The following is a 20,480-nucleotide window of genomic DNA, read 5'->3' on the forward strand; positions in this document are numbered from 1 at the left end:
CTTGAGAGAACGCCGAAAAAGGTGTTCTACAGAGGGTGAATCCGGTGGCTGGTGTCCTAATATTGAAGACACGAACCATTTAACAGTTAGTATACGTATTTTGGCATCGTTTAATATTAGATTTGGCTCCTATATTCTGGATTGACGTTGGGAATCATAACATATTCCACCCCCCCACGCACGACTCGAGCGCAGCGAGAGGAGCAACCAGGGTCTGGGGCGGAGCCCCAGCCGCCGGAGGCAGACCCCCATCCACAGTGAAGCCCAGAGAAACCCCACGAATCCACCTGGCGGACCGGTGCTACCCCTGAGACTTCCCTATTGGGTTAGAGAGCTCGGTGCTCAGGGACCCTGAAAATAGGATTTAATTATGCAGTTGACTGCGGTCAGTAATAATTAATAATGAATGACAAGCGGGTGTCAAAGGTGTGGCGGTTATTAGAGAAAGAGCGGGTTTGGTAGGTCCGAGTGGTCACTGGCCGGAGTTGGGTGCCGGTGATACGCACGAGAAACTTCCAGCAATAGGCAGAATGCTTATCCGTACATGAGTGAGGCTGACAGATGGCCCAATAAATAAGCATGTATCAATCAGCATTTACTAAAGTCCATACAAAGAGAAGGATCGGCGGGATGAGAAGGCCGCGGAGTGTGTGTAGAGAGGGTACGGCGCTAGCAATTAGTTGTAAAGTTTCAGCTCAGTTTACTAAGACCTTACCAATGTGTGGAATAATGGAGAGACCATCACTGAAAGGGCCCAGATGCAGGTTCAAGGTGGAGTCGACAGGGTAATGGAGCAAAGGTGTCGATGAGTATAAATACAACACAAGAGGCCAAGGATGGGGAACTTTTTTTTTTTAAAATGACCAAACAAACTTCAAAGTCTAAAGAATCATCTTTCTCTTCAGACTCTAATAAAAAGGCTTATTTTTCATATTCGCTTATTTCTGTTCTTATTGGATTATTCGCATTACTAGCGATTTTCATTAACGGTTCATTCCCATTGTCTTCCACCAGTTTAAACAACAAAACAACAAACCAAACCCCCGCAATGTCTAATATTTCTGCTGCCGGAGCTACTGCTGTCAAGAAGTTCACTTCTAGAGGCATCGCCAAGAACTTCCTTGCCGTTGAGCAATCTGAGGGTGTTGGTGCCCGAGTCAGACGTGCTATTGGTTCAATGCAAGTTCGTAACTTCTCTCCTTTCTTAATGATGGATCATTTTGTTGTTGGTAAGAATGCTGGTTTCCCTGACCATCCTCACCGTGGTCAAGAAACTATTACTTATATCATCAAGGGTTACTTTGACCATGAAGACTTCACAGGAAGTTCTGGTACTATTGGCCCTGGTGATCTTCAATTCATGACTGCTGGTCGTGGTATTGTCCATGCTGAGATGCCACGAATTGGCGATGATGGTGTTCTTCCCGAGGGTATGCAATTATGGGTCGATCTTCCTAAGGAACTCAAGGCCTGTGAACCACGTTACAGAGATCTCAAGGCCGAGGAAATCCCTGTTGTACGTCCTTCTGACAAGGTTGAAATCAAGGTCATCTCGGGTCATTCTTATGGCGTCGAGTCTGTCAAGGATCTTGCCTATACTCCTATCTGGTACTTTGATGTCCGCATGCAACCTGGTGGCAGCATTGAGCAAGAAATCCCCAAGGAGTTCAATGCTTTTGTCTATGTTCTGAACGGTAATGTCAAGGTTGACGGTGCCAACGTTGACGAGCACCACTGTGCTCTTCTCGACCGAAACGGTGATGGTGTTCAAGTTTCTGTTGACTCTTCCGAGTCTAAGGAAGCCCGACTTGTCATCATCGGTGGTGAGCTCCTCAGCCAAGAGATTGTCCAGCACGGTCCTTTTGTCGAGACCTCTCGTGAAAAGATCATGCAAGCCTTCGTCGACTACCAGACCGGTTCCAACGGTTTCGAGCGTGCTCGCGACTGGGAGTCCAAGATCGGTAAGAGAAACGGCTAAACCCCATCTCTAGCCACTACCACTTGTCTACTCTGTTTCTATATATACATATTTATTTATTCACATTGTAATAAAAATCACATTGACAACTCCACTGCCACATGCCTCCGGTGGCTGACTGCTCTACTTTCTCCGTCGGCGGGACGGTCCGCCTCCGGCGGCTGGGGCTCCGCCCCAGACCCTGGTTGCTCCTCTCGCTTCGCTCGAGTCGTTTTTCGAGGAGCCGGCAGGGCAGAAATCTCCTGCGAAGCAGGAGCCACGGGGTCTGGGGCGGAGCCCAAGCCGCCGGAGGCACATCTGGAGAGCTGAGACATGTGCCGGATTAACCCTGATCGGCAGTGCTAGCGCGACAGTTAATCCGAGACGCAGGGGCAGCGCCAGATCTCCTAACGGTTTTTGTGGACTGGTGAGATCTGCTCGTGACAGGGCCACACTGCTAGATACAAAAAAATTAATTAAATACGAATATAATAACAGCTACAGACTTGAGACAGATGGTCACCACAGCCAAATGCCGAATTTGGGCTTTACTTGGCTACATTTGTTTATTAGATTTAGATCGGGTGGCTCTGATACGTGTTAGGGGGGAGGTTCTGTTAAGTCTATAAAACGAAATAATTAACGAGTAGGAGCAGCCAATGAGTGACACTTATTAAGGTATTATGCCATGCGGTTGTGAATAGGGCTGTCCTATAATTTTACGTGTAATTTTTAAGTTTCAGATGATGCATTTTGCTTAGTCCACAATCCAAATATGTACAACAGCAGTGCATATTCATATTCGTACTCGTACTCTATCAGGCAAAAAAAATTGAATTTGCTCGCAACTCGGCTGTGCCATGGCAACCGCAGTCAGACGCGCATCACAGCAAAGTATTTTGCAGTTCAGATCTTGTTTCCAGGTCGCGTAGCAGTCCTGCGAATGGTCGCCTATCCCCCACTCCCACCATTGTAGTATGGCGAAGATCAGACAAGAGAGCGGAGCAGATTCAGACGATGCTTATTATGATGCCAGCAAGCAGGCCCACTATAGATCAGTTCGAAAGTGAGAAACAAGCTTAAAGCAGTTTAACTTCGAAAGACCAGAAAACTGTGTATAATCAACTTATTTCGGATACGACTGTTGACAAGGCGTCTGCAGTCAAATGAAAAAAAAGGACTCGTCTCACCAAACTAAATCAAACTACTGAAAAATATGTAAGCACGACAACTGGCACGTCCACTAGCGCCAAAAGTGTTTCAAAAGCACATAAAGTAAAACATGCAGGGCCCAACGGAATACAAGCAGACCCCTGAGACATTGCTCGACAACCCGAGCAACAACCTTCACAAGAACCCAGCAGCTCGCGAAGCGAGCACAACCAGGTCTGGGCGGAGCCCAGCCGCCGGAGGCAAATCCTCACCCCCCAAAAAACCCCCACTACGGCCGGTTGGAGCACTACAACCGACCCGAGAAAGAGGTTTAGAAGCACCTGCAACGGGTACCTGATCACTGCTAAGATGCCCGTTTTAGTCGAAACGGGCATTTGCATTGGTGATATAAATAGCGACGAGGCGAGAATTTTTAGCCGCATCTGATATCATTTGATGCCTGAAAAAGCAAATGATGCTACCGATATGCTGGAGCCCATGTATCTAGAAATTTGCCAGGGAGTTTTTCGCGACCAGTCAGCTGAAGATCTGCTGTTGTTGCCTGCCTGAGTGCGTCATAAGATAGAGTGATTTTGTATATATAGTTAACACACAAGCCCCAGTGGCTGTAATTCGTAAGATATGAGTATTGCTTGAGGACATTTTGGAAAGAAAATTTTTTTGTTCATTCGAAGTTTCAAGTGATTAGCTCGATAGAGATTGTTGGAAGAGGTAGTTAAAGAGTGTATTAAACTATCTGCATTGGTAGGGGAATTTTCTTTTCTGCGTATTTCGACATTACCCCTGAGTTCAACTGGACGACTGGAATACGAGGCCAGTTCGGAATTGATTTTGGTTTAGATTTTGCCTTAGAATAGTAAAACGCGCTAGACTTTTAGTCTGTGTGTTAGAATCAGCGGGTGGAAATATTTGATATTAATACTTGATATTTACATCAATGAGCTCGGATCATAATCAGACTCCTAACGCGGGTTACAGTACTCCGCCATTGGCGACTGCTGGAGCTGGTGTTGGTAATAACAGTCCGAGATCTATTCCTCGACGAGCTGTTTCTACTGAGACTGCTGATTCATATCATAGAAAGCTGTATCAGCAGGCGCTTCCTGAACCGGGTCAAGAGCCATATCACCAGGAAGTCTCGAGTCCGAGTCAGTATGACCAGCACCATCAGTATCAGGACCATTATCAACAGATCCAGAATCAGAGCCAGGGTCATGGTCAGCAACTGCAAGGACCACCAACTGAACAGTCGCTGCCAAATATCCCGCCATCAGCTCACCTGGCACCTCGTCCGGTACCACCATTGGCTCTAAATACCAAACATAGTCCCACAAGTCCCACAACGGCTACTTCAGTGGGTGTGGCTCATACCGAGGCACCTCCTAGCTCGCCGTTTACATCGGGTCCTACTGCCGAAGCAGCTGGCTTGCTTCCTGGAAGCGGTGCTAATGGCGGTGCAGACCTTCGTCCCCACCGGTCTATGAGATCTATGTTCTCCAGACGAGGTAGAGACGATAACTCCAGTCTTCATGTGACGTCTCCTCAAATCCAGGTTCAACCTGCTCATGAAGACAGTCAGTTGCATGACCAAGAAAAGCAACCATCTTCAGCCAGTCTACATCCGACCACCAGCATATTCAGTAGAAAGGAGATAGAACGCCATCTTCCTATTTTGATGGAAGAGTCAGATTCAGATGAAGAAATGCCAGATATCAAGCAGGTAGTGAGCCAGATGGAACATGGTGAAGACCGAAGCGATGAAAGTGGTGATACTTCACGAGCATCTACTCCTGATGGAGATGGCGATGGTGACCATCGTAAGAGACGTGGTCATCGTAGTAAACGTAGCAAACGGTCGCAGAAAAAGCGATCACAAACCCCTAGCAAGTTTGTTACTTCGATGAGAAAGTTTTATGTGTCAATTATCTCGAAAACTCTCATCACAAGGGCGTTTATTTATTGGCTTCCATTGGGGCTTATTCTGTTTGTTCCTTTGGCAGTTGGTGCTTGGGGTAACCCAGATGCTTCAGTGGGTCATAGCAGTCTCATGTGGCTGTTCATCTGGCTGGAAGTGGTATGGGGTTCGCTGTGGATTAGTAGGATTGTCGCTCATTATTTACCGTCTATAATGGGTGTTTTCTTGGGAATTGTCAGTCCCTCAATGAGAAAATATACTGCCATTCTTGCTGCATTAGAATTGCCAGTGACCCTGGTATTCTGGGCATTTGTGTCATTTATTACGTTTATTCCACTGCTATCGCTTAACCACAAAGCATTAAAAGATGCTACTCTGACCCAACCATGGCAGAGAACCGTGAATAATATCATGGTTGCACTTCTCATATCTTCTCTTATTTTCCTAGCAGAACGTCTATTCATCCATCTTCTGTCTGTATCATTCCACAAGACGAGATTTGCTAGCCGAATCAAGAACAATAAACAGGCTGTCAGCACTTTGTCTCTTCTACTCCAAGCAGCTTATCAAGTATTCCCTCAGTTTTGCGAGGAGTTTGAAGACGAAGACATGGCTCTTGAAGGTGGTGCCTTACTAGAAAAGGGAAAGAAGATGAAGGCATTCCAGGCTATTGCTGGTAACGAAAACATGCAAAAAGTGGTTGGAACTGTTCATCGTGTAGTAGGGTCAGCTGCTAATGTCATTGGCAATGTTGCTCGTGACTTTAGAGGATCGCGTTCTAGACAGTCTTCAGCATATAAAGTTGTGTCGGATGCGCTAGAGAGCAGAGTCATGTCAGAGATTCTTGCCAGTCGTATTTGGAAATCACTGGTTCTCGAGGATTCGGAATCGCTAACTATTGAAGATTTGCTTGAAGTTATTGGTACCGAATACGAAGACGAAGCTCGTACATTGTTTGACTCGCTAGACAAGGATTCCAATGGCGACCTGACTCTTGCTGAGATCATTGCATCAGTCAAAGATATCAGTAGAGAACGCAAGACCATCTACCGGTCACTACGAGATATGGACTCTGCAATTGGTAAACTGCACTCAGTCTTATTATTTGTTGTTTTCATTATCATTATCATTGTGTTTATTGGTATGTTAGCACCCAGTGTTGGCACTGTGCTTGCCACGCTTGGTTCGACCCTCCTGGCTCTGTCGTTTGTGTTCTCAGTCACTGCTCAAGAGATTCTCGCTTCGTGTGTTTTCCTGTTCGTCAAACACCCATTGGATGTAGGAGATATCGTTACCATCGCCCTAAACGGAGTCAACTCGACCATGTCGGTAAGTGAGATTTCTCTTTTATACACTGTTCTCAAAGATACATCTACCGGAGTAGTCCGTCAAGCACCCAATGCTGTTTTGAATACCCTCTGGATTGACAACACCACCCGTTCTGGCCCTATGAGCACACCGTTCACATTCACCCTTGGTCTGCCAGAAACAAGCGCTGAGGACATTGAAGTGTTTAAGGATCGACTCAACCAGTTCCTTGCTGAGAACCACCGTGATTACATGCCCAATCCATATGTACAAATTACCAACTACGAGGATCTGGATCGTATTGCTCTGACTGTCAGTGTTACATACCGCAACAACTTTGCCGATGGTACATTGCTTGGTAACCGTCGTACCAAGCTGCTCAAGTTCTTCGCAGAATGTGTCAACAGCATTCCACTGCACATTCCTCGTCGTGCCGATACCTTCTCCAACCCAGATCTTCCAATGTTCAGCAACGGATCTCCACCCAACGAGAACACGAAGTTCACTGGTGGTCTACGGACCCGTCAAGCTTTCGGTATTCGACCAGTCGATCCACCAACCGAGTCTGACAATGGCAATACCTTAGACGAGAAGAACGATAATGTCTTCACCGACGGTCCTCTCAGTGCCCGCGACCAAGCAATGCAGGACGTTGCCATGGCTCACAACGCCGACCGCACCGCCTCGACCACCTCCCGTGCCACCACCACCGGCATAAACAGGTCTACGTCCAGGGGTCTTCGGAGGAGAATCTAGACTAATATATTACTGATACATTGTACTTCTGAAGGGCCTGCCTCCGGCGGCTGGGGCTCTGCCCCAGACCCCGTGGCTCCTCTCGCTCCGCTCGAGTCGTTACCTGGGGTACACCCGCGAACTTGAACACCCCTTCCAAGGTCTAATCAGCTTCTGAAAGTGTCTGCCTCCGGCGGCTGGGGCTTTGCCCCAGACCCCGTAGCTCCTCTCGCTCCGCTCGAGTCGTTAAGGGGGTCTCCAGATCACAATTGAAACCCCAGCTGGCAGCACATTCGCCAACTAAACATCCCTGACCACTTCCAAGTGTCTGAATATCTGAATACCTTGGGATGATTATTTTCTGTAATACCTGCTCCAGATCGTATACCTCCCGTAGCTTCGCTCAAGTCGTTCCGGGGATCCAGCTATTTCACTTGAAACCCCAGGTGGTGAACCGGATATCCCCTCTGAAAACAAGAATATTACCATTGTTTATATAGAATTTATATGTGACACTAATTACATGTGATTTAATATAGTTACGGATTCCATGGAGCCAACTCTTCATTTAAGTTGAATCAATCAAGTTAGATTTATCTGGTGAAATTATAACATCTATTTCTAGAATAATATATTAATTATCCAAAACCATGTTACCAATAAATTTATTAATATATTGGCTGCTGGTGGACCTAGCAATTTCCAATCATCAAGCATTTGTTCGAGACAAATGAGAGATTATAGAATGGAGCCACTTACGAAAAATAATTTCTACCAGGGAGGGATCTAGGAAGAGTCCGTGTTACGAGAATCCGACACTGTTAGCTCGAACCCCAGCTGGCGAACTGGACACCCCCAAGTAACGACTCGAGCGAAGCGAGAGGAGCCACGGGGTCTGGGGCGGAGCCCCAGCCGCCGGAGGCAGAACACGGTTAGAGAGAGTTAAATAGAATTAGCTAAAAGCAGGTCAGACCGTCTCCCAGCCCTTTTCGGGTTCGGGTGAGGCAGCACGGAGAGAAGCTGTCGGTGGTTGGAGGAGCCAGGACATAGCGGACTCGGGCAGCCAGCGGGTGAGGAAGTGGTATGCGTAACTGCCTTTTCCGACATACCATACTCGTCGTGGGTGAGCGGTGGTGAGTGCGTCAAAGACAGAGTAGTGGAGAACCCGTAGATTCGAGCCATAGGCACGGGTGGTTTGGAGGTATGCAGAGGCTTGATACTGTTGTGAGTAGAGAGAACGGACTCGTTGCGACCAGGACAGAATGTCGGCACGAACCGAATTCGCAATCTGTCTCTCTTGTGGTCTGCCATGAGATATATCGAACGAGCCCAGTTTCAAGTGGACAACAGGAATGCCTTGACCAGCGAGCTCTCGATGAAGACATAGAGCTAAGGACTCAATCGAACTGGCAGCTATGCTTTCAGGAGCATGGAATGCAGGGCTTAAAGTACTCATAATTGAAGGAGACAGTATGAGGATTCGTGATTTGTGACGACGTACAAGATCAATAAGACCATTCGAAAGAAGGAAAATTGGTCCGAGAAGTTTGGAGTACATGAGATCGCTCCAAGTATCTACTCGCACTGATTCAATTGGTCCACACGGATAATACAAATCAGGTACGACCACTACACCAGCGAGTTCAAGTTCATGAGGAGTAGCGCCTTGAAAAGCAACTACAGGACTCGACAAAATGTGGTCTAAAGCTTGCATTGAAGCTTCAATAGACGAGGCATCACTGACATTAATAGGCAGCTTTCGAATATCAGGCGAGTTCTCTCTTTGAACAAAAGCCTCTTCTTCAGGAGAACTGGTTGTCCAATAGATAATAAAGCCTCGTTTATTCAAATCCGCAGCAATTGCTCTTGTAATTGGCTCTGCAGGAGATCCTGCTAATATAACCACTTCTTTTCTACCATTATTAGCAGCCCGCTTAGCACGCCTTTTACCGGCTCTTCTACCATGTGAAGAAAGAAAAGATGATGTATATACGGAACCTGAAGAAGGACCATTGATGAGATAATCATATAACCCACTGTTATACATGTAATAAGCAGAACCACCAGTAAGACCAAGAGCCACTGCACCAGCCAGCAGTTTATGTGAACTGATCCAATCTGAGCATTTAGACGTCAAAGTTTGTGTTGGTGGAGGAGGAGTTACAACCGTGACTCGAGATGATGGTAATGCTGCTATAGTGGAATCGCGAGTTCTAGCAAGGACTTTCTCGAGACTTTTATATGCCGAAGATTCGCTTATCGCCTCAACAGAGGTACTTATCAGAGACTGAGCATCACCTTTCCACTCCTGGACTTTGTCCATAATAATTGTAACAGGATCATGAGAGGTCATTCTAACGGAGACGCCAAATACCAAAATATAGAATCACCAGAAGAATCAAGAAAATAATCAAATAAATCACCAGCAACCAACTTCTTTATATCATTCAGTAGTGGCAATCAGAAAGCTGCTGTGATCCGCACCGTTAGGCTGCAAGACCTCATCTCACCTAAATGGGTTAGGGTCCGCCAACTAGCGATAAGAGAACCAAGTCCGATAAAACCCGCTTCCCTTACCTAAAAAAATTTCCTCCAAATCCCAAAACCCGCTGGGACCGTGTACGAGACGACTCGAGCGCAGCGAGAGGAGCAACGGGGTCTGGGGCAGAGCCCCAGCCGCCGGAGGCATCTCACCCCCTGACTGATAAGGGCAAGGGCACACCCGATAGGACGGCTGAAAAAAATCTGCTCCCAAACAGGAAACTATTTTTTTTTTTTTTCAGAGATTCTGATTTCATACTTTTTCTCATTCCATTTGATCAGGAACAAGTTTGGACAAAAAAGTTCCTCCGAGGTTGATTGGTTGATAGTTTCTTTGAGTTGCGGTTCTAGAAACAGAAGACAGACCAAACACACAAAAAAATGGGAACTGGAAAGAAAGAGAAGAGCAGAAGAGCCCGAGAGGGCACTGAGCTCTCATCGCACGGAAACCTCCGTGTCAAGGGAGAGAATTTCTACCGCGATGGTAAGAAAGTCAAGAAACTGAGTATGTACAAGGAAGGTCGTGCTCAGAGAAACGCTAAAGGAGAAATCACGCAGGCCGCGTCGTTTCAATCGACCGAGATCCCTAATGCGCGAGTCGAGCCCAATCGTAAATGGTTTGGCAACACACGAGTCATTGCTCAAGACGCTTTAAACCATTTCAGAGAATCGCTAGGTGCTAAAACCAAGGATTCGTATCAAGTTCTGTTACGTCGAAACAAGCTGCCAATGTCGCTGCTTGAAGAAGCTTCACACGATGTGCCTACAGTAGACATTCTGAGTAATGAGCCATTTGACCAGACATTCGGTCCTAAATCACAGAGAAAGAAACCCCGAACCGTAGTATCCAGTTTAGACGACTTGGTGACGTCGGTTGACGAGGATCTGGAAAAGTACGAGGAAAACGTCGAGCACCAGAAACTGCTGTCTGGCGCTCTTGGAGCATTTGGCGACAACTCGTCGACGGCCGGTGTGGCTAATACCGACGGGTTCTCGATCGAGGCTAAAGAACACATTTTCAGCAAGGGCCAGTCGAAACGTATCTGGAACGAGCTGTATAAAGTCATCGACTCTTCAGATGTGGTGATTCACGTGCTGGACGCCCGTGATCCCATGGGTACACGATGTACCTCAGTCGAGCAGTATATCAAGAAAGAAGCCCCACACAAGCACCTGATATTCGTGCTCAATAAGTGCGACTTGGTTCCTAACTGGGTCTCGGTAAGTTTTGGATATTACGGAGTCGGATTGCCTCCGGCGGCTGGGGCTGCGCCCCAGACCCCACTGCTCCTCTCGCTGCGCTCGAGTCGGTGATTCAGGGTGTTGTTGTGTTTGCGAGGGTCTTTTTTGCGAGGTTTGTGGATTTTTTTTTTGGGTCAGCTCGAGGCCGGGTGACCCCCATCGTTAAGTCAAGACTCTCCTGGGTCCTAGGACCGTTTACCCATGAGGAGCAGCCTGTTACAACTTTGGAAGATCAAATGTCCGCCTAACCATAATCCGCCCGTTTTGGGGGGATTCCTGGCGGAACGTTGGTTCGTTTTGAGTTGAGTTCTGAAGACGCAAGTCGCTCCATTTCAGCAACTCTTAGTTATGAACCATACACTTCATCCCAACCGACCCGCAATTTTGACCCAGCAAATCAACGATCCACACCGCTCGCGAAGCGAGCACAATGGGGTCTGGGGCAGCGTCACAGCCGCCGTAGGCTCAACCCCCTCCTCCAAAGAGAAATACTAACACGTTCAGGCTGCCTGGGTCAAGCGACTGTCGAAAGACTACCCCACACTTGCATTCCATGCTTCCATTACCAACTCGTTTGGTAAGGGAAGTTTGATCCATATTTTGAGACAGTTTTCGTCGCTGCATTCTGACAGAAAGCAAATCTCGGTTGGATTTATCGGGTACCCCAATACCGGTAAGTCGTCTATCATCAACACTTTACGAAAGAAGAAGGTGTGTACTGTAGCACCTATTCCTGGTGAGACTAAAGTCTGGCAATATATCACTCTTATGAAGAGAATCTTCCTCATTGATTGTCCTGGTATTGTTCCTCCTAATGCCAAAGACACCGAGGCCGATATTCTGTTCCGAGGAGTGGTCCGAGTGGAACATGTCTCGCATCCCGAACAGTTCATTCCCGTGCTACTAGAAAAGTGTAAACCACAGCATCTGGAGCGAACGTACGAGGTTTCTGGCTGGAAAAATGCCACTGAGTTCTTAGAACTGATTGCCCGAAAACACGGACGTCTGTTGAAGGGAGGCGAACCTGACGAGTCGGGTGTGGCTAAACTGGTTCTCAACGATTTCAACCGAGGCAAGATCCCCTGGTTCGTACCTCCTCCTTTCGATGACGACGAAGACAAAGACTCGAACGGTTTACAAGCACGAGCTGGTCGTCTGGGAGAAATGCGGAAACGGTCCAAACGAACTGACGACGATGACAGCCAACAAAAAGCCGAATCCAAAAAGACAAAAACCGCTGCCAGCGACGAAGAGGCCGAGGAGTGGACCGGGCTCTCGCAATAGATAAAACTTAATTTATTATTTAGACCACTTTCACGGGGTGTGACGCTGCCTCCGGCGGCTGGGGCTTCGCCCCAGACCCCGCTGCTCCTCTCGCTTCGCTCGAGTCGTTGCGTCTCGACGGTGCTAGCAATCTCCTGCGAAGCAGGAGCTACGGGGTCTGGGGCAGAGCCCCAGCCGCCGGAGGCAAACGGGGGAGGCTAATGAGCGAGTTTGGCGATTTGGTTAGTGAGGTAGTCTTTGGCCTGGTCGTGGAGTGGGCCCGGTGGTTGCGACGAGAAGACGAGGAGCGGCTGGAAGTTGTCGGGAGTGTCGCTGATTTCGTACCAGTTGACGCTGGGGGTCTTGCGGATCCAGTTGAAGTCGTCGACGCCTGTCCAGGCGGTTACGGGGCTGTCGGTCGCAGAGACGAGGTCAGACGGGTACTGGCCAAAGCCCAGGCGGAGACAGTGCTCGATGATGGGCCGTTTGGAGGCACAGCTGAGGTAGATTCGTAGGTCGGATGATTGGTGGATGCGGAACTGGTGGCAGTTGGCGATGACGAGCGAGTTCGTGACGTTAGAGGCGTGAATGGGTCCGTGAACTGACGGTAGGAATATGATACTGCTGGTGATGTTGTTGAGATTGGCTGAATTGAACGTCCGTTTGAGAATGATGATGGAGTTGCGGACGTTGGAGAGCTGTAGAATAGGTCCGTTGTCTGATGACATGGTGATGAACTGGTCGTAATGGGTCACGATCTCGGGTCCGTTATTTGAATCCAGTACCGTCACATTACTAGATCCACTACTAGAAACAGCACCAGGACCTGTACCGGTAGCAGGACCAGCACCACCGGCTGTTGAAGCAAATCCCCCGACATCAGTGGCTGGTACAGGTGCTGGATCAATGGTATCTGAGTGCTGATTGGCTGTAGTTTGGGTTTCAGAGATAGGAATTGTGTCGCTAGCTGGTTTTGATGTTTCCTTGTTACGTCGAAACGAGAACCGAGGCTTGCTTTCTTTAGAGTTCTTTTCAGCCAAATCAGTCAATCGTTGTAGCTCGTCTGAATACAGCTTCTGGTCATGCTGTGGTAGATGGTGTCTGACGTTTCGGCATTCTGCCGTTAGTTTCGAAATATCCTCGAGAATCGCTGAATTGTCTTCATTTCCTGAACTGATACGAGTATCGATTACTAAACTGTTAGTACTTTCCATAAATTAACTCGACTCCTACAGATCATGTGTTGCAGATACATTTCATGCCTGCTACTGTGAACTGAACCCAATCTCAGTTTGATCCTATGAAACACAGTATAAATAACTGAATAAATAAATTATGATTAGTTCGTCAATTGTAACTACTTACGCTGAGCCTGGTCATTGAACCATTTATAAAAGTCGGCTGGTGATAAGTCTTTCACTGAATTGGCCATGTTGATGTGAGAAAGTAGACTGCAGTTGACGAACTATGATGAGCTCTGAGATAGCGACAAAACGCGCTTTTAAAAGGTTTTCACGAGTATATGCATCAAGACAGCAACCTAAGGACCTTTCGACATCATAGATGAGATTTGGAATAGCGTCTAGGTCAGTTGTATTGCTAAAATATCAAGTTAGATGTTTAGATTGCTGATTGCGTCTGCGAGCTTTTGCACGTGAATTTCCATGCACCAGTTGAGGACCCTGCAGCGACGGTTTGCAGGGTCATTGCATAGTCTGCAACAGGGTCCGCAACCTGCGTCGACCATGTGTAGTGGATTTGAGTATGACTGGTTGTGATAACAGAGAATTGGCGTTGTAGATTTTTGGCTTCCTGATTTACAGAGCTAGCAGGATAAATTGACTGAGTGTGAATGGTAAAAGTAAGTGAGAAGGGTGAGATGAGTTTCGTTTCAGAAGTGAAGAGACTGAGTTACGTGAGTGGGTTCCAGGACTCAACTCGAACGGCATCTCTCCCTGACTTATCAGCAGACTCGATTTAAAAGACTTTTATAGAGAATTGGTTTCACAATTCTGTAGTTATATTATTTTTGATGTGAAACTGTGAATAAAAAAAATCCTCTGGCAGGCCCGACGTCCGACTCGAGCGCAGCGAGAGGAGCAGCGGGGTCTGGGGCGGAGCCCCAGCCGCCGGAGGCAGTGCCCCAGAGAACCAATGAATTCACGAGACCCGGAATGTTCTTGAAGTTGTTATTGCTCAGATGTCGGTCGCGTCTCAGTGGTATCTCGCAGCACGGCTTAATTATATACATGCAGATACTTATGTCCATCCACCCCTGAGACCAGACGTCTGTCAGTTGCTGTTTATTGTGTGCACTTTGGCTAAATATTTACCTGGGCTTTTGTATTCTGGTGTTGTCACAGTTGGTTGGTGTGGATGTGATGGATTCCGTGTCCAGTGCGGAACAGGCCATGTCAGACCTTGATTCGCCTTGTGCTCCGTTCCAGTCTGAACAAGTACCAGATCTGGTTCCCGACCGAATAAGACGATTGTCTACAAAGCGGTCTGTCAGTATTAATACTGTGACTCCGACAGTTGCCAGGAGTAATCAATTTGAACCAGCAGAGAATAGTGCCACAGGGATCCAAGCTAATGGTAGTAACCACAGTGTTCATGGCAGTGGTCATGGCAGTGGTCATGGCAGTGGACATGACAGTCGACATGGCAGCATTGAAGAAGACCAACAAAATGAACACAGTGAAGTAACTTCGCAATTGGATAATGAGAGCCAGATAGAACCGTCTGATGACGAGGACGATGTGTTTTCTCCTGTTGATAGTGATCAGAAAAGTATAGTCAGATCGCTTTTCGACGACGAGCTGCCAGAATCAGTTCCTGGTAACCTTCATTTGGCAAAGGACTCGACTATTGCTAGATTTGTCGAACGACATGGACTGTTTACAGTGGTTAGACAGTTGGCTAAAGATCTTGCAGAACGAGAGGCTCAATTAGCTCTGATTAGAAGACAAAATGAAGATAGAGAGCGAGAACTTAGAAAGATGCTGATTGAAGTAGGGGTTGCCAGATCGGACATTGACAAACGACTTATGAACATGAGTGCTACATCGGTGCGAAATCCAAGTGCTATCATGGATGAACTGATGAATGAAGCATTAGAATCGCCATTACAACGAAGTTCTGAAAAGGTGTCGTCTGGTACAATGGTCACTTCGACTCCAGTAGCGAAACAAAAAAACGACTGGATCAAGATACTTTCAGGGATGGTCGACAATTCTTCTTTACCACCTCCTGCTCTTGGAAGAAGAAGTATTTATAGTAGAAGCAGCAGTCCTAGCTTGATGTCTGCCGATTATCAGAGTATTCCCGAGGTTGTTCCCGATAACAATACAGTAGAAAGCCCTGATCAGATACATTTGCAGCAGCAGCAGCAGCCGACATCCAACACTCCGGCATCGAAATTATACCGCAGTGGTCCTTTAGAACTGGAAACTATTGTTCCTCACGACAGTCAGCCTCCGACTTTACGGCCAAATGATCATATTGGTACACTTGTAGACAGGTTCGGTTTTATATACGATCGTCACCAACGAGCCAGTTCTAAAACGGTCACAAAAGACTCTTCTTTTGCGTCTGAAGATAGCAATAACTCTCTTGAATCGAGTGTGAGTGGGCTCAGTCTCAATGTGAAAAATGTACCTACTGTAACCACTGCCACGGCAACAACTGTCAGAGAAGAAAGTGACGGGTATACTAGCGACGACGAAACTGCCGAGAATGATGAGACCAAACTAGATAACAAACGAAGTGAAACCGAAACAAACTCTGTTACTGACGAGATTCCCACTCTACCGTTAGCTGCTACTGCAACTCATCTATCTGGCATACCTGTAGCGGTTACTACTAGTCCTTCGACTGTCCTATCCACTACAGCCGTCACTACAACAGGAGTTACTACCACTACACCCACGTCCAATCTTCCCGACGTCGTCAAGGCTCGTAGTAGCGGGATTTCTAGTCCTTCTCCCAAATCCAACCCCTTTGAGAGTCAATCCCCCCACCAAACACATCTACTACATGATCACGGTGACACTGAAAACACTACTCCAACCAGACAGCAGCTTCGTAACAAACCACAATCAATGGGCCTGCTGCTTGCCAAGCTGTCTGATTTGCATGACGAGATGCAAAAATCTCAAATCCAAAAATGGGACGATTTCCTACAGAAAATCAATGCTCGCCATTCTGGTGGCACGAGCAACACAAGCATGGCGGCCGTCAACCTTCTTCTTAGCACTACTGCCAGCCTCTATAGCAGTAGTTCTCATAATAATTCGTCCAAGGGCTCAAAAAATAATCATGATCAGGGCAAACTCTCTGAAGGAGACGACATTATCGAGGCTGGCCAACTCATAGGAGTCAAGGGATCACTCCTCGGACCTCCTAGTAGCCGTCTACATAAAGAGTTTACTGATCTTATTTATTCAGGAATCCCTATTGCATATCGACCAAAAGTCTGGGGCGAGTGTTCTGGAGCATGGATCCTCAAAGAACCTGGAACATACGATTCGCTCGTATCGAGAACAGGAAAAACTGAAGCTATTGACCAAATAGACCTGGATCTTCATCGGACGATGCCTCATAACATATTTTTCGGTGGATCCGGTGCTGGAGTAGAGAAACTGCGTAGGGTTCTTGTGGCATACAGCTACTTCAACCCGGAAATCGGCTACTGCCAAGGTATGAATATGATCGCTGCCATTCTTTTACTGACATATCCTACCGAGGAAGACGCGTTTTGGTCTTTAGTCAGTTTAGTCGAGAACATTCTCCCGCCTGGATTTTTCAGTCCGCCACTGCTCACTTCGCGAGCTTCTCAACAAGTACTAAAAGACTATTTCCAGAGACTGTTTCCGCAGTTGCATGATCACATGGAACAACTCGATGTCGACATTCAGCACATCACTTTCGACTGGTTCCTATCATGCTTCACCGAAGCACTACCTGTAGAAGTGCTGTTCCGGAGCTGGGACGTACTTCTGTGTGCTGCCGGAGAAGTGTATTTATTCCAACTTGCATTAGCGCTCTTCAAGATCCACGAGTCGCGTCTCCTAGGACTCAAATCCGGAGCCGAAGTCTACAGCTTCATGAAATCCCTCAACACATACCCCATCGGAGCGGACCTGGTCATCCGCCAGGCCAACGCCTTCTCCAATGCTGTTACCATCGGAGACATCGAAAAGCTACGAAGCAAAGTAGACATATAATGACCTAATGAACCTGATTTACTTCTACCGGGTGTCGGACTGCCTCCGGCGGCTGGGGCTCTGCCCCAGACCCCGTGGCTCGAGCTTCGCTCGAGTTTCGCGGGGATTCAACGCTGGACTTAAAGTACTCTCACGTCTGCCTCCGGCGGCTGGGGCTCCGCCCCAGACCCCGTGGCTCGAGCTTCGCTCGAGTTTCGTGGGGATTCTTTGTGAACTTGTGAACTTGGGAAGACAAAAACCACTGTGGCCTGGGCCGATCCCTTTCAAATTCATTTAAACTCATCTACGTCCATGCCAGATCTTCTGCGCGATCAGATATTAGTCGGGCAAGCCCATGTCGAGTCAACTACATAGTCGGGTAAGCCATGTCGACTCATCCACGTCCATGCCAGATCCTCTGCACGATCAGACATTAGTCGGGCAAGCCCATGTCAAGTCATCTACCTCAAATTCATGGATGTCTGAAACCTCCAACAAGAATATATCCAACAAGTGAGATCGCGAAGAACTAATCAATATACATAAACTATTTCGTCTTTTATATAGCCAATCTACCTCAGATATCACTATACTAGCATAACTCGTGATCCAACCTGATACAGGAATAGTTTCCACTCAGAAAATCTAGAATGGCTTCCTAAACGAAATGCAAAACTTGACTGGCAATATCATTACTAAAAGACCGTTCAGGGTGCTGGATCAAGGACTCGAACAATCCAAGAAATACAGAGTCCATATGGAGCCCCTGAAGCCTGGAAGCGCCTTCAAAATGCGGTAATGTACATTTTCAGTATTAGCTACAATAAATATACCCTGCCAAAATGCTTATTGCAGGGTCGTGTAGAAGGCTTTGTATGCACTGTCCAAATCAAACATAAGCTGGCGAACCTGCTCGTCCGACAGTTCTTCATTGATTTTCATGCCATTGAGGGTGATGAGCCACTGAACAATCTTACCACGGCCCTCAAAATCACTGTTAGTGACTTTGTTTAGACTGGTCATTAGCTCACTGAGTAGAGGATGCAATTGGTCTTTGGCTTTGAAATTGAGCTTGAGTCCATCCATGGTGGTGATGAAGTTGCCAGTAGCTTCGGCAACTGCTTTAGCAGATACACCTCCATGAAGTGGTGTTGGACCGCCATTAGGCATTAATGCCGAGTTTACTTGAGAAGCAGGTGAGTCTACTGCCTGTTCAACCGTGGCTGGTACACCTATCTTCAGACGAGAGGTTGCACTGGCATGGTCCATGTTATATTTCCTCTTAAAAGAGTCTAAATCACCAAACTGATTTGATACTTCATCATTTTTCAGAATCGTGTTATATTGTGCTAAGAGCCTTAAACAGGCTGGTGTGTATTCAGAATGGGAAATTGAGTCTCGGAGATAGCCCTTCTCCAGCTTATCTAGAGTCACAATAATGGAGTATATCTCCGCCAATGACTCCCACAGCTCTCTCTGTTTTGCCGTAGTATACAGTTTGACCTCCTCATTGAGATTGATATTACTAACTCTACCATATGAGTTATTAGCTGGAGCGTATGGAGGTGGAATATTCATGAGGGGCAATTTGGGTTCACCAACATGAACTTGCTTCATGAGACTGACCAGCTTGAGTCGAGATCATCCTGATTACAAGTCACATGACAAGCCCACCCGAAAGTATCTGTATCAGAGTGAAGAGATAATTCTGAACCACCTGGAAACTAATTGCCATCCAATTATATCGATTCTATCGGAATATTGAGAATTGACTTATTAGATTACATTCCTCAAAAAAACTTCAGCTAAAAATTGGCTGTGAATTGTGAATTTGAGTGATTGGTACAAATGATAATGTAGACGCAGGGTCAGTAGCACATGCGTCAGTCTGCAAGTTCAATTTGATTTCTATGGCAGCTAAATTGGTTCCATAGCAGTAATATTGGTATTAAAGGCAGTCCAGAGCAAATGACCACGGATATAATCACTTGAAACAGCAAAAATTAGTGAACCTCGGTTTCGAGATTAGAATATAGAGAGCAACCCATGAGTCTCAGAAAATCACCTGAGATGTGAACCGTGAAGTGGGTATTACTTTTGCCATGAACCGACCGGAAATAAAATAAAAAAACAAAAAAAAACAAAAGCCCACTAAACGCAGGAGTTCAACGGCCTGTCACAGGTGACCGTAAAAGGGACAGTAATCCAGCCGTGAGACACTAACAGCTCTCACAGACCCATCCTGTCAGCTGCCGGCAGATAACCTAAACATGCATTGCATGCATTATCAGCCACTCGGCCAGCCGAGAGAAGGTCTGTCGGTACCACGAGCCGACCCGAGCCCACCACCGGAAAGACCACTGGCAGTTCAATTACCCGAACCTACTACCCACCAACACCACCTTCTCCTCCTCCCAAAAACTGCTGGCACTCTCGACGTAACGACTCGAGCGTAGCGAGAGGAGCCACGGGGTCTGGGGCAGAGCCCCAGCCGCCGGAGGCAGGTCCCCCAAATCAGGTGAGAGAGAGAGAGAGCGACCTCGGTGCAGGAGATCACGGCAGCGAGAAACTCCGTGATCACGGGGTGTCGGTGGCCCTTTAGGGGGTGCTGGTGCGCACGGCTGAAGGATCCGCGGTGTAAGGCGTGAAGGAGAGGAATGGACCTCGGCAATCTGGATCAGGGGGGCTTGCAGTTAAATGCCGAAGTGGGCTATGGATTACCAGTTCTGGGCCGGTTGCTGCAAAACGGTCTGGCCACTTTTGACAGACGCCAAAATCCATGTGAAAAAAGGCTCGTTGTGAGACTCTGATGTATGAGGTGATCCTGGGTAGTATCACCGAGGTATTAGGAGGGAGGGTGGATGGTGTGAGTGGAATTCATGGAATAAATAACTCAATGGAAATTGTTTGGCCATGGATTTGACGAAGTTGTTGATATGGCATGGACTGTGGAGAACTGTGGGGAAGAGGGGTATGATTTTCGGCATGCTAGAGTGGTGGACCAGTTTCAATGTCGGAAGAGCTAGCGGTGAAAGCAGCAGTCATTAGACCGTGGCTGGTAGCCCATTTGTATTTTGTCTCATCAGAGATGCACTTGCATTTCCCCACAGCGTTAGAAGAGCTCAAAATTAAACTGATACCG

General features: G+C 47.3%; 8 protein-coding genes across 8 annotated transcripts; 5 read left to right on the top strand and 3 right to left on the bottom strand.

Annotated features, from left to right (window-relative positions):
• Positions 1-1,048: 1,048 nt before the first annotated feature.
• On the top strand, positions 1,049-1,978 carry AWJ20_2383 (pirin; the record flags this gene model as incomplete). The annotated part of the gene is made up of 1 exon (XM_018879325.1): positions 1,049-1,978. One exon carries the CDS (start codon positions 1,049-1,051, stop codon positions 1,976-1,978), a length of 930 nt encoding a protein of 309 aa, XP_018737253.1.
• A 2,089-nt stretch (positions 1,979-4,067) lies between these two features.
• Positions 4,068-7,109, top strand: AWJ20_2384 (uncharacterized protein; the record flags this gene model as incomplete). Its single annotated transcript, XM_018879326.1, has 1 exon — positions 4,068-7,109. The coding sequence occupies one exon, from the start codon at positions 4,068-4,070 to the stop codon at positions 7,107-7,109; it is 3,042 nt and encodes a 1,013-aa protein (XP_018737254.1).
• A 946-nt stretch (positions 7,110-8,055) lies between these two features.
• Positions 8,056-9,441, bottom strand: AWJ20_2385 (uncharacterized protein; the record flags this gene model as incomplete). Its single annotated transcript, XM_018879327.1, has 1 exon — positions 8,056-9,441. One exon carries the CDS (start codon positions 9,439-9,441, stop codon positions 8,056-8,058), a length of 1,386 nt encoding a protein of 461 aa, XP_018737255.1.
• Positions 9,442-10,010: 569 nt separating this feature from the next.
• Positions 10,011-10,943, top strand: NOG2 (putative GTPase NOG2; the record flags this gene model as incomplete). The annotated part of the gene is made up of 1 exon (XM_018879328.1): positions 10,011-10,943. One exon carries the CDS (start codon positions 10,011-10,013, stop codon positions 10,941-10,943), a length of 933 nt encoding a protein of 310 aa, XP_018737256.1.
• Positions 10,944-11,639: 696 nt separating this feature from the next.
• NOG2 (putative GTPase NOG2) lies at positions 11,640-12,155 on the top strand (the record flags this gene model as incomplete). Its single annotated transcript, XM_018879329.1, has 1 exon — positions 11,640-12,155. The coding sequence occupies one exon, from the start codon at positions 11,640-11,642 to the stop codon at positions 12,153-12,155; it is 516 nt and encodes a 171-aa protein (XP_018737257.1).
• A 197-nt stretch (positions 12,156-12,352) lies between these two features.
• AWJ20_2388 (uncharacterized protein) lies at positions 12,353-13,348 on the bottom strand (the record flags this gene model as incomplete). Its single annotated transcript, XM_018879330.1, has 1 exon — positions 12,353-13,348. One exon carries the CDS (start codon positions 13,346-13,348, stop codon positions 12,353-12,355), a length of 996 nt encoding a protein of 331 aa, XP_018737258.1.
• A 1,197-nt stretch (positions 13,349-14,545) lies between these two features.
• On the top strand, positions 14,546-17,359 carry MDR1 (Mdr1p; the record flags this gene model as incomplete). Its single annotated transcript, XM_018879331.1, has 1 exon — positions 14,546-17,359. The coding sequence occupies one exon, from the start codon at positions 14,546-14,548 to the stop codon at positions 17,357-17,359; it is 2,814 nt and encodes a 937-aa protein (XP_018737259.1).
• An 825-nt stretch (positions 17,360-18,184) lies between these two features.
• VPS28 (ESCRT-I subunit protein VPS28) lies at positions 18,185-18,955 on the bottom strand (the record flags this gene model as incomplete). Its single annotated transcript, XM_018879333.1, has 1 exon — positions 18,185-18,955. One exon carries the CDS (start codon positions 18,953-18,955, stop codon positions 18,185-18,187), a length of 771 nt encoding a protein of 256 aa, XP_018737260.1.
• Between the last annotated feature and the right edge of the window lie 1,525 nt (positions 18,956-20,480).

The sequence above is a fragment of the Sugiyamaella lignohabitans genome, chromosome B (assembly GCF_001640025.1).
Source record: "Sugiyamaella lignohabitans strain CBS 10342 chromosome B, complete sequence".
Classification (NCBI taxonomy): domain Eukaryota; kingdom Fungi; phylum Ascomycota; class Dipodascomycetes; order Dipodascales; family Trichomonascaceae; genus Sugiyamaella; species Sugiyamaella lignohabitans.